The 17,343-nt window shown below is 40.5% G+C and overlaps 1 protein-coding gene across 2 annotated transcripts; it reads left to right on the forward strand.

The window, feature by feature from the left end:
- Positions 1 to 4,681: 4,681 nt before the first annotated feature.
- Positions 4,682 to 17,117, forward strand: scyl1 (SCY1-like, kinase-like 1). 2 transcript variants are annotated; one of them, XM_042493519.2, is made up of 18 exons: positions 4,682 to 4,895; positions 6,150 to 6,290; positions 8,054 to 8,176; positions 8,272 to 8,498; positions 9,592 to 9,682; positions 10,126 to 10,281; positions 10,604 to 10,762; positions 10,894 to 11,001; positions 11,237 to 11,350; positions 11,462 to 11,617; positions 11,736 to 11,924; positions 12,699 to 12,774; positions 13,009 to 13,206; positions 13,759 to 13,907; positions 14,040 to 14,114; positions 14,500 to 14,814; positions 14,925 to 15,003; positions 15,622 to 17,117. In XM_042493519.2, the coding sequence occupies exons 1-18, from the start codon at positions 4,788 to 4,790 to the stop codon at positions 15,744 to 15,746; spliced, it is 2,589 nt and encodes an 862-aa protein (XP_042349453.1). In that variant the 5' UTR covers positions 4,682 to 4,787; the 3' UTR covers positions 15,747 to 17,117. The 2 variants fall into 2 exon arrangements, with proteins under 2 accessions (XP_042349453.1, XP_042349452.1); XM_042493518.2 differs by having other exon boundaries at positions 4,684 to 4,895; positions 14,040 to 14,129.
- Positions 17,118 to 17,343: the final 226 nt, after the last annotated feature.

The following is a 17,343-nucleotide window of genomic DNA, read 5'->3' on the forward strand; positions in this document are numbered from 1 at the left end:
GGGCTCGAATGACATCCTTTTCAAAGTGGAAAGTGAAGGCAGATAAGTTGAATCCATCAAACATTGACGTTGGAAATCAGAAAATTGTCAACCCTAGAGGGGTCACCTATCTTGAATGGGCTCAACTGCCCTCATTGTTCTTGACACGAAAGCAACTTGCTATACTTGGCTGTAGAAATAGCACTGTTGTGCTTTCTTACCAAGAGTCTTGTGATAACGGGAAGCTTTGATGGAGCCTCATTGATTCTGACGTTATCTGCAGTAAAGCATTTGGGTAAGGATAACAATAGTCAGTTCTACGATACTGTGAGGGGGGGCATAGGGGTGTCTCTTGTCTGCCTCTTGATCTTACAGAACAGTCCAAAAGAAGAAAGCAGTCGACAACATGAGAATCATCCAACACGCAGTTGAACAGTCAGGTTATTTTTGATGTGTATAGATATGATTCATTAGCTCTCAGCTGCTCGCCCTTGTGCAACTGTGCAAGTGGCAGGTTGATTATATGAAATTGCTGGCAATCGCGCAACTGTGCGAAGGTTTCAAATTTGAAGCAGCTGAGGAAAGCTGTGCATTGTGCAGCTTTGATTTGGTCTGAAACGCAGCGCAAATGTGTTGCTTTAGTTTCTATTGTGCATTGGTTTTGGTTGGGTGTATCCCTACGCTTCTCTTCACAGAAATCAGAGTGCAAGACTGGTTCAAGCACGAGTGATGTCCTCTAACCCGGAGCATGTAGTAAGATGTTGGCTTAATTCGTCAAAATAAACTCCTGCAATGTTGTAGTTGACAAAATGACATCTTGGAACTGGCTTTATGTTAACCTCAAATCATCAGTAACAACAATGCTTTACTAGCATATTCCTCTTTGGCCACGGGGCCCTGTTGCTTTGCATCTTAAACCATAAGATGAGTAGAACTCGAATCTTTGAGTATTGTGTGGTGGGTGTGTTGTGTAGATCACTCTTTGTTTCAGATCATTCTCGTCTGTCCGCTCCGATCTCGCCTGCCTCTGAATGCAAAGCCATCTGTGGAAGCTGTCAGCGAATATGAGTGTGGCCCCTGAATGAAGTACCAACCCCATGTGCGCTTGAGCTTAAATCTGATCCCCCCTCCGACGTCCTTCGCAGAAGCACCGCTCTCTGTGTGTTTGTGTGTGTGCCCTTTTTTCTTTTCCCCTTTGGTTTCTCAGGTCGAATTGCCTAAAATTTGTCTTAATTTGTCATCTGGGATGGCCTAACCTGTGATGGAGCACTGAGAAATCCAGTCACATTAAGATCAAGAGCTGCAAGCTTGTCTCGCTAATACTGCATCACTTCAGTCTCATGGGTGCTAAGTTAAGTAATTTCGGTTCCCTTGATTTTTCTTTAACATACCATGGCTTTAATGTGTAACTCAACATTTTGCATGCACATCAGCTCTGCATAACATTTTATTCGTAACACACAACATACTGTTCATGAAGTCGTTGTCAAAGCATTGCCGTAGTTTTTTTGGTCTGGGGTGTTTTGGGGGGTGGGGCAACGTTTTTCTCTCTTCTTTCAGATATCTCGTTCAACTTAACTTGATACTGAGCCAGGCGACTTTAACCTGCGGGAGTCATGAGATGACTTGGTACACACTCTTAAATACTTTGAAGAATTGAGCTTCATTGAGGAAGAAATAGCTGCAGTAAATGCTGCCACGCCAGTCGCGGTAAACTCTGATCGTATTGGCATCATTTGTCATATTGGCTGAGAATTGGTAAAAGTGTGGGGTGTCTGTGGGAGGGGGGCGGGGCTTAAATTGTCTGTCTTTTTTCTATTACAGTGTAGACCCACGAGTCCTGCTGAATTGCAAGCTTTGAGTATCACCAGGGACGCTGGTATCGTGGCTTTGTTATCAAACGCATTCGGTGGAAATCAGTCGCACAATAATGCAGTGTCGTGGGGGATGCTGGGGAATGGGGAAACCAGTTGTCTCTTTTTTTCTAGTTTCAGCCTCGTGACCGAGAGAAATCCCCATGTGGTGACACGAAAATATAGAAGCCAGGTGTTGAGGGTTTTCTTTTCCTGGAGGAACAAAGCTTTTGTTCCTCCAGGTTTTGCTTTTGCCCAAACTACAGCAACAACAAAAAGCAAAAGACTCCGGTGGTGGCACTCCTGACCTTGTCGGGACAGGGTTCGATCCCCTGCGGTGTCTTGCTTTCATAGTATGCTGTTTGGGGATAAATCACGTAGCCATTCAATGAGCTTTTTATGTAGTAATATTGAAAACAAATGGCTTAATATATATAAATAAATGGGACAGCAAAAGGGTCTTGGATAGTACTTGAAATGTTCTACTACACAACATTTCTTTTCACAAAGAAACTGCACAGAAATGTTTAGGTTCATGATGTAAGACGGACAAGACAGACGAGCAGGACACATACAGGTGACAGGGTTGTTATTGAAACATTCGTAAATGTTATTTTGTATTACTGTATATGTATTTGTCTCTTAAAAATAGCATGTTAACATAAGTGTGATCAATAAAACAACATTCTGTTGTTGTGGTTTTCAATTTGATTTCTCATTTTTCTGATTATTTTTCAGTTAAAATGTTGAAATTGTGACTTCAGAGGCTTCACACTTTGCAGATCAAGCGTTCATAATATTAAGAATTAAAAACCTTATCGTTGGGGGGTCGTCATAGTCATAATTAAAGTGTGTAAAATATAGAAATAATTGCTACAATGTATTACACTATCTGAAAAACGATACAGAAGTATCTGCTGCCGAGCCACCAGACTATGGAGCGGCTTCTTTCCCCGGGCTGAGAGACTCCTCAACTCCTCCTTCAACGTCAAAAACATGTAGCAGGATTTGGGGTCAAAAGTCATTGCATTTCTTCTTAAACCACATTTGACGAAAAATGACAAATCAATCTAACTTGTACCTTGTTAAATGTTAATAATATAAAATGTGCATAATATGCTAAATATGCCAATTGCATAAACAGTATAGAAATATGTTCATGCCACATTACATTGTTTAGAACTAGTGTGTAAGGTTTTAAAAAATCTTAAGATTTTGTTATGTTACAATGTACAACAATGTACACATCATTAGAAATAAGTGTGTACAATATGTGTGTTACATTTACAGACTGACTGTACTCGGATCTTGCAAGGTTACATAATGTCTGATTGTATTTTGGTGTGTTGTTATACTTTAGGCAAAGTAAGATTAGAAAAAAAAAAATCATAATCATAGAACTTTTTACTATTTCTGGAATTGTTAATATTCATAAAAACAGGGTCAGACATTAAAGCAACTTACCTGCACTTAAATGACATCCAGCAATAGATTACCCTGTTAGCTAAGGTAAACAACGAAAGGGCTATGAAGACATTTTAGTTGCTAAATTATTATAATAAGGGCATGTAACACAGACTTTGGTATTATGAAATGTGAATGTAATTATTTTTTGTTTGTTTGCTTTTTAGTTTTTATCTTTTCATCTTATGTATTTTTTGGTTTGTTCTTTCCTTAGGTCTATGTATCTATGCATTTTTGCAATTATTTTATATTAAAGTTGTTTTTAAAAAAACAAACAAAAAAAACCCTAAATGTAGTATACTTGGAAGAGACTTATTCTGGCTTAAGGGAAGGGAATATAAATGTAAATGTTTGTATTTATTTTACCACCAGTTTTGTTTTTTTAATACTTGATTTTCAAGTCACGTTTTCTTTAAAAATTGTCAAAATTACATTATTTACCATAGCAAAAAAATAAAAACAGAAAATATCATTGGCTTTTCAAATTCCTGACAGTCATATCATGTTACAAACACTTTTGTGGAGGGGGGGACTTAGCTTAAAAGAGTGATTTTTCATCAAAATCACCATGTTCTATGTCTCATTTCAAATTTTGTAAAAAAAAAAAAAACAACACTTGAAGCTACTATACAACATGGAAAAAAACAAGACTTTTATTTACTTTATTAACAAATATATTTTAAATATTTTGAAATCTAACAACTAATTCATGGTGAAAGGAGGGTCATACATTATCTGCCAGCCACTTGGGAAGGCTCAAAGCACAGCCACCCCCTCCTCTGATAAATATAGAACAGTCCCTTATTGGTATAAAGATTTTATATTATTTTGGGATTATATATTATTTGTAATATTTGGTGTAATATTTCAACCACAGAAGTCCTCTGTCCAATTATTCAAATATTCACCATGTTTCAAACTCTTGAATGTAGGCTATATTTAACATGTTACACATGTTGTATATACTGTTATTCTTACTTATGTATATCTCTGTTGTTCATTGTAGCATTGCACACATCATTATATTTTTATATTTTGAACTTACATACTACTGGCATTGAACTGTAGCACAAGGCACACTTTTGCACACTTTATTATACACTTATATTTATATTTTTACACACTTAAATACTCGGCATATTATACATACTTTATTTTTTGGAAATATTAACATATTGTGCTTATTGTTTACTTTTACTGTATTTCTATTTTTACACTTAACTTGTATATTCTTGTGCTTGTACTTATTTTTATTTTCTATAATTCTCAATGCTTGGCAACAGAGCGACTGTAACGACCAATAATCAATAAAGTATTTCTGATTCTGATTTTGATTTATTGACTGAGCATCACGCTCTTGCGGAACCAATGTGCAAAGACGAAGTCAACACGAATCAATTTGTCGTCCGTGCCATTAGCCAGCTAGCCTCGGGTAGCTAGCAGTCAGTGTAGTTCTCCTGTGTGTTGGATGAGGCGTGGAGGAAAAAGGAGATGTGGTCCTTTTTTGCCAGGGATCCTGTCAAAGACTTTGCTTATGAAATTCTCCCAGACACCCAGGAGAAGTCTGGAATATGGACTCTACACCGGGGGAAGAGAAAGGTAAAAGATCCGCCGCCGCTGCTTCGCTAACGGTCAGAGTTAGCGTCGTTAAGGGCCTGTCAGTTAGCCGGCTAGCGTTAGCTCTAGTGTCTTTTAGCTACTTTGATTTAGCCTTTAGACAGGATGACTGGTGTTTTATTGGCCTAGCTACATGTTAGGTCTGTCAGTATCTTTATCATCTTTCTCGCTGATTCAGTGTCAGTGCGTATTTACTTTACAAAGGCTAATTTAGCGTCATTCATTTTCGCTAACGAAGTGGACTCCGGCTTTGTTTACTCCCGAGATGCAGACACGTATTTCTCGCCACGTCACCTCGTTTTAGCGGAGTTAATAACTGTTACTGGGACCGTTTCAAGCTCATGTTTTATCACATCAATAAAGGCACATCCCGTCATCACTGACAGCACCTCACATAAACAACTGTCCTGATAATTATCGTTGCAATCTGGACTCTCAGTATCATCACCATCAATGCAGGGCCAGATAAAGAGAGCCGAGCACCTGCTTCCTGTTTTCATCATGTTTATTGCAATGTACAGTCTTAGTCTTAGGCCACTTTAAACTCTGTTATTAAATCTAAGTTATAATGATCATATATATATATACGTATTTCTCGGTAGACTCTTTATTAAAATGCAACCAGAAAATACAGGAAATATGTATGCAGCATTAAAGACACAAATATTTTAAAATGAAATAACTTCAACAAGCTAACTTCAACAGGCTAAGTATTTTCTGTGACCTCCCTTTCCACTTAGCATGTCTTAAACTCTCTTGAGCAGACAATATTCAATTTTCAATTCAGTGTTATTTATAAAGCCCATTATCACAAATCACACTGACTCAGAGGGCTTTAAAACATACAACATACAACCCCCCCCCAAAAAAACAATATCCAGGGAAAACGTCAGGAAGAGTGAGTGAGGTTCCTCTTCCAGGATGGACAGACGTGCAATAGATGTTGTAAAAAACAATAAAATTACTATAGATGACAAAATGATGTATTTGAAACGGACAGAGGTGCATAGCAACAATAGTAATAACAATAACATTATATATAACAATAGTAATAGACACATGAGATTTGCAGTACTAATCTTCTCATGTACAGTATTTGGACCAGGTTGCATTCAAGACATGTCCAAAGCTACTTTGTTATAGTTGTACTATTCCATGTCTCACACTGAATATTAACTTCAGTCTGAAAAAGTCATTTTGTTCTGACTTTTTGGGGTTTTTTGTGTGTGTCCTCAGACCAATGGAGAGCCAGTGTCGGTGTTTCTGTACGAGGTAGCACAGGGGACAGAGCAGCAAACACAGCTAGCCAAAGCTGCCTTTAAACGCATGAAGACCCTGCGTCACCCTAACATCCTGGCTTATGTGGACGGATTGGAGGTATGTGTCTGTGGATTTTGCACCCAGCGCGGCAAACACACACTGTCATTGTTGATGTTCATAATTGTTCAAAGGAAAATGTCGGCTTGTGTAGTGACATTTTAAAAATAGTGAGTGACCATTTTTTAGCATATAATAAGTGTCTCGTTTCCACTATCTTGCTTTTCTCTGCATGTTTACGTTCAGATAGAGGTGAGTGTGCATATGCCACTGTAGGCCTGTAATAGTTTTACACTAGTTGTATCTAGTAGTGTACTACATAATATAAGCAGTTTTTACACTGGTTTGTGTGCTCAACAATATCAAAAAATACCCCAATACAAAAAGTTCACTTGGGCTGTACTATTGTTAGGATTACACACTTGATATTGGCGCATCCACTTTTGCATGTCTTGCCAAAATAAATCATTGAAAATTAAATATATCAAACGAAATTTGACAGATGATTTTCCGTGTTTGTTAGTTGCATATTCATAATCCTGAAGATGCCTACCATTCATCATAGCGCCTGAAACTTTGCAGCAACTGGGAAGTTGCTGAACTCCCTAGCTCAGTCGAATTCATCCCATCAAATGCTACAGTGTGTGTACAAGGTTGTGCTGTAGTTTAGTAGGTTAAGGTAATAATTCGGATTTCATTTTTTTGAAGTGGGGCTGGATGAGGTATCCATAGTCAGTGTATTAACTACAGTAGATGGCAGTGAGCAGACCACCACAGACGTTTAGCGATGCACTGCTGTGGACAGGGGCAGCAGAAAAATGTATTTAAGCCACCTAAAAAATGTCCACCCAGAAAATTAAGTGTATGCCATATTCAAAATATTTTTAGCGCTTTGTCTTGCCCTTAGACAGCAATTTCCAATGGGAGACTGAAGTAAGTGAGAAGAACAGTGATTAACCATCAATGAACACAGGAGTTTCTGGTCTACCGCTGCCTTGATCAGTTATTTACAATATTTTTAACCACTTAAACTTGCTGTCAGACCACCCTTTCCTCTGGCACTCCACTTTCTCAACTGTAAATCTTTCATAATCTATAGCACAAGTGCAATTGTGCTGCTCACTGTTACACCACAGATCATTGTTCTTAGTTGGATTTATTTTTTTCATAAACAAAATCTGACCCAGTCAGCTGATCTGTGTATAATATGACTATGGATGAGTACCTCATACAACGCTGCTTTAAAAAAAATCCAAACTATCCCTTTAACATTTACTTACATTTAAATACATTGTGATGATTAAATAATAATGTTTGTTATGAAAAAATATTATGTATCATATATGGCTAATAAAAAGAAGAGCATTTGTTCATTTTTGTTTATTAGTATATAAAGTATTGTATGTATCGCTGCTGCCGGGCGCAAATCTCTTATCTCCAAAATTGCTATTTTTCAGGAATCAGACAAAAACGCTGTGTTTAAAAAAAAAAACAAAAACAAAAAAAACAATGGAAATAGGAGGTTTGGTCACAACTCTTTAAATACATTTCATTGGTTGAGAAATGTTAAAACCCACTGATAGACATAGGGGGTGACCAATAGAATTTATTCATGAAAAATAAATGAAAATAGAAAAATGTGGAAATATGAGGTTTACGCACGACACTGACAATATATACGCTCCTAATATCATTCTGATATTATTTATAGGATTTTCATTCAGCTGTTGAGTATTTATGCCATAAACCTGGTGCATTAAAACATACACAATAGTTATATAAAGATTTGATAATATTTGATTTTACCTGCGTTTGTTTCACAGACGGAGAAGAGCCTGTACCTGGTTACTGAGCAGGTGACCCCCCTGGCAGTCCACCTGAAGGCCCAGGCAGAGAAGGGTGGATTCGGGGAACTGGAGGTCTCCTGGGGGCTGCACCAGATAGTGGTGAGGACAGAAGAGAGAGAGACATCTGATACTCTGAGGAGAGCTGTTTCTCTGTAAGCCCTTACTCCTCCTCTGCTGTTTTTCTCCTCCCACAGAAAGCTTTGAGTTTCCTCGTCAACGACTGCCACCTGCTTCATAACAACTTGGGTGTTTCGGCTGTTTTTGTGGATCGAGCCGGGGAGTGGAAGCTAGGGGCCCTCGACCATGTGGCCCCTGAGCAGGGTGACCCTAGTGGGGTCTCACTGCCTGCACCAAAGGCTGTTTACCCTGACATGGAGAAATATGAACCACCAGAGATGTCCAATAGCAGTGGAGAGAAATGGTGAGAGGCGTAAATGTCACAGAGTGAGAGGAGTTAGTCTGAATAATAAGATGTTATACGGGAACAAACCGGGAGCAGCAATAATAATATTTTGATAAAGTGCAGAAATGAGAGAATTAATAAGTACATAATTCAGGGTTCCAACAGTCATGGAAAACCTGGAAAAGTCATGTAATTCCAAAATTTTGTTTTTGTAGGCCTGGGAAAGTCATGGAAGTAGTAAACCCTTTGAAATATTCAGAGCAGTCATGGAATTTTGGTGTGTGCAATGATGTTAAGTGTTAAACTAAACTTCGGTGGATAACCTTCATCGTAAGGTAACATAAGACCAAATTCATTTTCAGTATGGTCATGAATTTCAAAGATGCCACACTTTTGTTTTGCCCTGCTACTACTTTTAAATTTTTACTGAACTTTTGAGATGGAGAAATGTTCATTTTATGCATTGTGATGGGAATTTTATTATAGGTCCTTGAAAGTCATGAAAAAAGTTTTGGAATTTTCTCCATGAAACTGTTTGGGAACCCTGATAATAGGACTGTTGAAAGCTATCTGAGCTAAGTGTTAAAATATTTAACCCATCCCTGGTTACTGCCTAGTTTTCCAGGGTTTCCATGGTCATGAAAGTCCTGTAAAAGTTATGAAATCTGAAAAACTGTTTTCAGGCCTGGTAGTGTTTTGGAATTAACAGAAAGTTTTGTAAAATTTCTGAATATACATTGTTTTGGGTGTTGTTTAATTGTCTTTATGTTCATAAAAATCCCACTGGGTCACTGACAGTTGATTAGATCTGAGGTTTTCTATCCCACAAAAATGAGCATGGCCTTGATATTTTGCAAAGTACAGTTTTTTGCCGGTTTGGTCTTTTGGCATATGTCTAGTTTGTGAGTAAAGATAGCGTTAGCAGTTTGCTTATTCACAAATGCCTGGGATGTGTGTGTTTTTAAGCCTACCACTTTTACAATGCTAAAATAAAGGCATGGTAATTGGGTAAAATATTAAGGAAAAGCTTTAAAAATTTGTTGGTAAAAATGTGTGGGAACCCTGTTTTCGTTAGATACTTTGTATTTAAGTGTGTGCATGTTTGTTTCAGGGCAGGGGAGGTGTGGCGGCTGGGCTGTCTGATCTGGGAGGTGTTCAACGGGCCACTACCTCGCACGTCCTCCCTTCGTTCACTGGGAAAGGTACGACACCCGGACTGCTCTTTTGTGATATGACTGCACCGTTGGCATTTATTACACAGTGTTTTTCCCCCTGCGATAGTCTACAGATACTTTCTTTAGTTGTTAAAGGATTTAATAAGTGTTGAGACGATGTCAGCTTAACTTCTATAACGAAACATTTGCTAAAACTGAGGAATACTTGAAATAAGACAAATTCAGACGATTCTTTTTATTTAGCTTTAGAGGGCAGACGTTGTGTTCATGTGAAGACGAAACATTGTCAGATGTATCTTGAGAAGAGTTAGCAGAGATCGTGAATAAGAAGCACATGTTGCCTTCAAGCAAAAATTTAACCTGACGTTGCTTCATGGTTCCAGCGGCAGCTAAAAGGAATCTTTTGTGACGTGAAGAAGTGTTGTTCACATGGCTGTCCTCTCTCTCATGTGTCCTCTTTGTGCCCACAGATCCCCAAGGCCCTGGTCCCTCATTACTGTGAGCTGGTGGGAGCCAACCCCCGAGCTCGGCCGAACCCAGCCCGCTTTCTGCAGAACTGTAGAGCCCCCGGAGGGTTCCTCAGCAACAGCTTTGTGGAGAGCAACCTTTTCCTGGAGGAGATACAGGTCTGCAGAGCTCCATAAAGACTCGAATAACAGCTGTGTTTGTGTCTCCGCCACCACTGCGCTACAAATAACTCAACAGTTTTTTAATACGGCTCCACTGAGACTATGGCGGGACAAATTTGACTATGGCTGCCTGTCTTTGTAATTAATGGGAAACACTGGTGAGGCTGGAGGGCGGACAGTTTTGTGTGTGCTGTAAAATGACATCTTTGATTGGAAAAAACAGCAGAATTTGGATTTTATTCAAAACTTCATGAGGGTCTCTTGTTTGATGTAACAATTATTACTAATATGATTCTTATTATTGTGGTTCTCTCTCCAGATCAAGGAGCCAGCTGAGAAGCAGCAGTTCTTCCAGGATCTGAGCGACAATCTGGACTCTTTCCCTGAAGACTTCTGCAAACACAAGGTCCTGCCTCAGCTGCTCACCGCCTTCGAGTTTGGCAATGCAGGCGCTGTCGTCCTCACGCCGCTCTTCAAGGTGAATCTTTACCCTCTGGCGCAACTTTCACACCTTGTTGAATATCAGACGGTGTATCACAGCATCCCCAAATATCTCTGATGATTTTCAAAACATAACCCTGATCTCGTCTCCTTCTGTCTGTCCGCCAGGTGGGGAAATTCCTGTCAGCAGAAGAGTACCAACAGAAGATCATCCCCGTCATAGTGAAGATGTTTTCCTCCACAGACAGAGCCATGAGGATACGACTGCTGCAGCAGGTATTTAAGGCCATTTCGGGTTTTTTTCATGTTGGTGTTTAATTTAATTTTCCATTTGCCATCTAGCATGAATGCTTTGCAGCTTTAGAAAGAGGAATGATAAATACAGTGAATAGTAGGATAAATTATATTTTTAAAAAAACAGGAAATTATATCCCAATCTGTCATTTTTAAGCCTGTCTTAAAGGATAAAAACATTTATTTGCTTTAACATCGTTTCTTCTCTCTGTCTCAGATGGAGCAGTTCATTCAGTATCTGAATGAGGCCGCAGTCAACTCCCAGATTTTCCCTCACGTCGTTCACGGCTTCACAGACACAAACCCTGCCATCAGAGAACAGACTGTTAAGGTAGTGTGCTTGCCTTAGACAAACACAAACGGCGGTTTATACAAACAGTGACTACTTATCAGTTGTGTACTGGATGCTTCTGTAGCCATGACCCTTCTGTTGCTCCCTCAGTCCATGTTGCTGTTGGCTCCCAAGCTGAATGAGACCAACCTGAACCAGGAGCTGATGCGTCACTTTGCCCGGCTGCAGGCCAGAGACGAACAAGGCCCGATCCGGTGCAACACCACCGTCTGCCTGGGCAAAATTGCTTCCTACCTCAACGCAGGGGTAAAGTACAGCCGCATTCATATTGTGCAACACATCATTTATTTATTGAAAAAAAAAAACACTTAAACCGGTAAAGAATATGTTCACATGGAAGAATGTGGTTTCTCTCCCTTCACAGACTCGACAGCGTGTTCTGATTTCTGCCTTCTCACGAGCCACTAAAGACCCTTTCCCAGCGTCACGCTCTGCCGGTGTGCTGGGTTTCGCCGCCACACACAACTTCTACAGCATAACAGAGATCGCCGCCCGCATCCTGCCCACCCTCTGTGCCATTACTGTGGACCCTGATAAGAGCGTCAGGGACCAGGTACACACGACTAATGGAGACAACACGGTGTTTCTTATTGATTAAATGCATGACTGCAGTCACTGCTGTGAAGACAAGAAAACAGTTTGTAACTGCTTAGCAATACATTACTCAGTATTGAATGTTTCTGTATTCATCTTGTTATTTATTAGCAGCGTAATGCCTCGTTTGTTTTCAGTCGTTGTCCTTGTCCGCAAACCCCAACAGAATCTGCAAATTTCTTTAGTTTTCAGTGGTAATACAGAAGTTAAATCTGTCAAATTCTGCTGTTTTTTGTTTGTTTTTCTTTGCTTGTGATTTTTTTCTTTTGATAGATAATATTCATTTAAAATAACTTTTTGTGATGTGGAGGTATGGATTCTGTGTGGGCATGCTTTTTTAATCGTAAAGATAATGAGGAAAGAAAGCTGGATTAATTACTAATAACAAACAGAAGCCAGGCAGTTTTAAATTAATTAAATAGGAGTATTATCATGTAATAACCCCAATAAGACGTTAAAGCTGCTGAGATGCACCTGCAAGATCATTTAAGAACAAAATAATGGCAGTTTCTTTGTAAAAGAAAAAAAAAACTTGTAGCTTTTGACTCCAGTTAATTGATAAGGTTAAATACATTTGAAAATGCAAAGATCCCAGGATACATTTTTGGAATAGACAGAGAGGTTAGTGACGTATCCAAAGATAGGCTTTAGAGTGTAGCTGGCTTATGATACTATATGTTTACCATATGCTGATGTATTTCTGCTCAAGGTGTTCTTCCTTTCTCTCTTTCAGGCATTCAAAGCCATCAAGAGTTTCCTTTCCAAGCTGGAGACTGTGTCAGAAGACCCCACCAAACTGGCTGATATAGGTATGAAACACACTGCACCAAGTTGCCAAGTCCTCTCATTCAGCAAGAAAACAAGTGACTGCATGCAACATATTTGTTTACATACCTTGTGCAATTTCTGGGTAAAAATAAATAAACACTTCTGCGTCTGAAATCAAATACCTTGAGCAGAATAAAGGGACACATGTCTTTCAGTTATCCTTCTCAAGTTTTAAAGCTGAAATCTTGACCGTGTCTCTCCTGCCTGTCCTGCAGAAAAGGACGTAGCGTCGGGTGCTCAGGCTGCAGGAGCCTCTTCCAGCTGGGCCGGCTGGGCCGTCACCGGCATGTCCTCGATAACTTCTAAGCTGATCCGCAACGCTCCAGGGACAGAGGGAGGTGCAGCAGCAGAGGGCAGCGAGCCCGCCAATGTCACCACCCTGACCAGTGCTGCTGATGGAGCACCTGAACCTGGTGGGGTTATCACATTTGATCAGTTGACTCTTATTATAAAGTTGGACTAATGTTGGACAGTTTTGTAAAAAAGAGATCAAAATTGATGCGGCAGAGCCAGAAATAATACTTCACATTTTTTTTCTCCCTTGTCAAAACTTACTGCCTACATTACCCATAACGCAGCTCAACTGCAAACAGTTTGGTCAGAGATTTGGTTGTGTTATGCTGGTAGCAGCTAACGTAGCCTCAAGCTCTTAGCTTCAAGCAGAGATGAGGAATAGACTACAGAGGTCTGATAAGCTCACTTATTTTTAACACCACACCTTCAGATTTCTCTCATTTTTAAATTTGTAGTTTTTCAGACCCAACCTGTGTTCACTCAGTGGACATCACGTGAGCTAGTTGTTAGATTTTGTGCCACAGAAGGCCTCATTCAACTATTTGCACATGTGCATTACCCCTTTGTGGAAAAGTAAGCACGCTTTGATGTGTAAAATCGTTGCAGTTCCCCTTTAAGAAGTCCTAAATATGCATTTGCAGCCATATGTCTTGTTTTTCTTTCTATCGTAGGCGCTGAAGATAAAACTCCACAAGCCTCTGCGACTCACCATGCTGCCTCTAGTCGTGCCAACCAACCACAGAGTCATGAAGGAACAGACAACGATCATGAGCCAATAGGAGACCGCTGGGATGACGAAGAGGACTGGGGAAGTTTGGAGGTAAAAGTTCAACACTTTTAAATGAAAAAAAAACCCAAACTCATTATTATACATGTGTGTATTAGATTATATGTGGTATTATTTGTATCTGTAAATTAAAAATTGATTTATTGTTGACTCTGTCTTACGTAGGAGCCGGAGAAAGCTCACACTGAGACGGATGACTGGAACACTGACTGGTCGGGAATGGCATCATCCAAAAAGAAGGCCAGTGACAGAGGAGTATGAGCCCTTTAATTTGGATCCTTGATACAACACCACCTTTAGTGCTGATACTTGTACTTCTAATGCTAATTACAGCATTGATATTACTGTCACTACTCTTAATAATATATTGCATAGGCTTGATACTGGACTAAACGTGTTTATGGTGAAATCTTCCCTACGTATCCAGACATATGTATAAGGATCCAGACGTCCGCCGTCCAAACAAAAGTTTCAAACAAACGATTTTTTTTCTTCTTCTTTCTTTGAGTTTGTGATCTGACGAAATGTCTGAAAGATTTTATGAAGTTTATAAGACCTTTGTAATCAGTGGTGTCTGTGCTGCTTTCTATAATATTAATTTCAATCTTTTGTCATCAATGTGTAGGTGGGCCGGACCTCTGTGGCGGTGAAAAAGCAGAGCGCAGACTGGAGCAGCTCTGGCTGGGACGCCGATGACAGCTGGTCCAACGAGAAGGAAGGACAGGGTCAGAGCTCTGCGGGCGAGGAGGGCTGGGGCAATGACTGGGGAGACGAGGACACAGACACAACTTTGGCCAATACGACGCTGCCCCTGCCCGAAGGAGTGCGGTTAGCCAGCGAGTACAACTGGGACAGCGGCAGCTCGGCCAAAGGGTCCAGTCAGAACGACCTGTTCGCCAGCGTGTCACAGAGAAACACAGCCGGCACTGCTGCCGCCATGGTGAGGACGGAGGGAGGGAGGCAAAAAGAGGACACATGAATGTAGCAGTGTTTACACCGCAAATGAATAGACATAGAGTACAGTGATGTGTGTGTTTTTCTTCTTGTTAGACTGGTGACGGCTGGGCTGCAGAGGCAACGGGAGACTGGGGAGCGGAGGAGAGCTGGGAGTCAGTGGACGGTAACCAGGGTAAGTCTCTCTGTCACATCACTGAACCATTTTTACTTTTCTGTCCAAACAACTTCACATGAACCTTTTCTGTATTCACACTAATGCTCCAGCATCCTTATGAGATGACCAATAAACACATCCTCCCTCCCAACTCATCAAGTACAGACGCTTGGTCAGTGGCCCCACACGTCAAACTGTGTGGCTCTGGGTTCCCCTCCAGCGTCAGTTTTGGACACTTATGGACAGTGTGTCAATATACTCTTTGTACATGCAGTCTCTTTTCAAAATAAATGTCACTTTTCACAAGAAATGTAAAATTTCTGCTAATTAAATTCAGTCTCTTTGCAAAATAAACCTACAACGCAGGTTAAAATGATTTTTTGGTTTACTTTGTTAGCTTTGTTTGACACATTCACCGCCCCACCCTTCCCATTCGGACTTTCTCGCTCATTATGCCATGGCAAAAAATTATATTGACCAGTGCATCTCATACTGACGCTAAAGGTGCGTTTGTACGTCAGTATCTAATGCTGAGGGCCACTGTCAAAGTTTTAGTATTTGACGAGTTGGGAGTGAGGCCAGGTTGATTTAATTGTATGACTGGGTATTGAAATACCTTTGTTTACTGTCCTCCAGGTCTCAGCAAAGCTGAGCTGTCCAAGAAGAAACGGGAAGAGAGGAGGAAAGAGCTGGAGGCAAAACGAGCGGAGCGCAAAGCTGCTAAAGGGCCTCTCAAACTGGGCGCACGCAAGCTGGACTGACGGGGATGCAGAGAAAGATGTGAGGGTGGGGATGGAGAGCGAGGAACCACGGTGGCTGGACCCGGAGAGGTGGACGGAGGCCCGACATTCCACAAACAAAGGACCAGAGAGAAGTGGTGAAAATACTGTGAACAGGTGGAGGAAAACGTTCCTGTTGGTCAGCAGATGGCTCTCAGCTTTGAGATTCTCTGTCTGTCTTCATTCAGGAACTGACAGAAGGGTGAAAAGCAACAATCCAGCGCTTCATGGATGCATTATTGTGAATGGCAGAGCTGAAACAAACACACAGGCTGACCATTGAAAAAGCAGCACTGAGCAGCGCTCCTTGCCGCCTGAGTTGATCTAAGTGTCCCCCCCCTTTTTTTTTTTTTTTTTAAATATAGCTCATTAACCTGCAGTTGTAAAGTAAATGTATATAAAAGGTGCATCTTGTCTTAAAATGACATGAAGAAATGACTTTTTTAAAGAACTGAGAAGTATATATAAGAGAATATCAGAATCAAACATGCATTATGATACTGAATGTTTTTCAGTACACACACACACACTCACACACACACACACACACAGTGGATATGAATGTTTTAGTTCAGCTGTCACTAACTTACAGACTTAAAATCACTCCATGCATGCCCTGTCGTATTTGTGTGGCCTAACAAAAACGTGTCATGGCACAGATTTTACTTTGCACATTCAACACAGTATTTTACCGAACTGAACCGGACAGATGAAACTGTAAATGTGTAACACACTCAGCGGACACATGATGGAAATAAGTAGATAAATTGATGCTGGTGAGCTGGTTTCAAGGGAAAATCAATTTGTGTTTACATGCCTTTTTTCCTGTGTGTCCTCGTAGTGCTGTGGTGGAGGTCTAACGAAATCAAAGGAGTTTTATTTTGAAATCCTCTGAAGGAGCCTGTATAATCCTGCAGGAAGTCAGTCTTTGTTGAAAAGTATCAGGTGTGGTCTGGGTAAAGGAGTTCCCTAAAAGTTCCTTTTACTCTTTTATTTGTGCCTTTATTTAATTAAAGCGACCTGCTCTGTAGGATCACATCCAAGAACTCCAAAGTTACAACTGAAATTTCCAACCTGAAACATCTCCCCCCTTTTCAGTGCAACCCCCAGATCTTCTGTCTGAGTTGAAAATGCCATTTTTAGTTTTGGTGTTACAAACCAAACAAGATGCTGTAAAGATGCAATCAGCAGCCATCACCATCGGAGCTAATGTCCAGGTGTGGGTGGTCAGGTAGAGCTGTGTGGACTGAGGAAGACTGGATGCAACCTTTTACTGAGAGTCCAAATCTGTAGCATGTGAGCTGTTCTAAAAATAAATACAAGTAAAATAAATGTGTGTTTCCTTGTAACAAATTAATAGTCAGTAGTCGTCTGTCTCCTCAGCAGGTGTGTGAGGTGCAGCAGAGAGCGAGCCACAGGCTGCACAAAGGTTTAAATTACCTCAACACTCTCAGCTGTTCCCAGTTCTCCCAATGAGCGCCTGCCTGCAAAGAGCGCTCACAGACCGGTAAACCACAGAGATGACACCCTGTGGTTTTTTTTTTTGTTTGTTTTCATTTTTTTATATTTGACCCTTTGA

This window comes from Plectropomus leopardus, chromosome 8 (genome assembly GCF_026936395.1).
Source record: "Plectropomus leopardus strain MGB_pleo_1.0 chromosome 8, ASM2693639v1, whole genome shotgun sequence".
In the NCBI taxonomy this organism is placed as follows: domain Eukaryota; kingdom Metazoa; phylum Chordata; class Actinopteri; order Perciformes; family Serranidae; genus Plectropomus; species Plectropomus leopardus.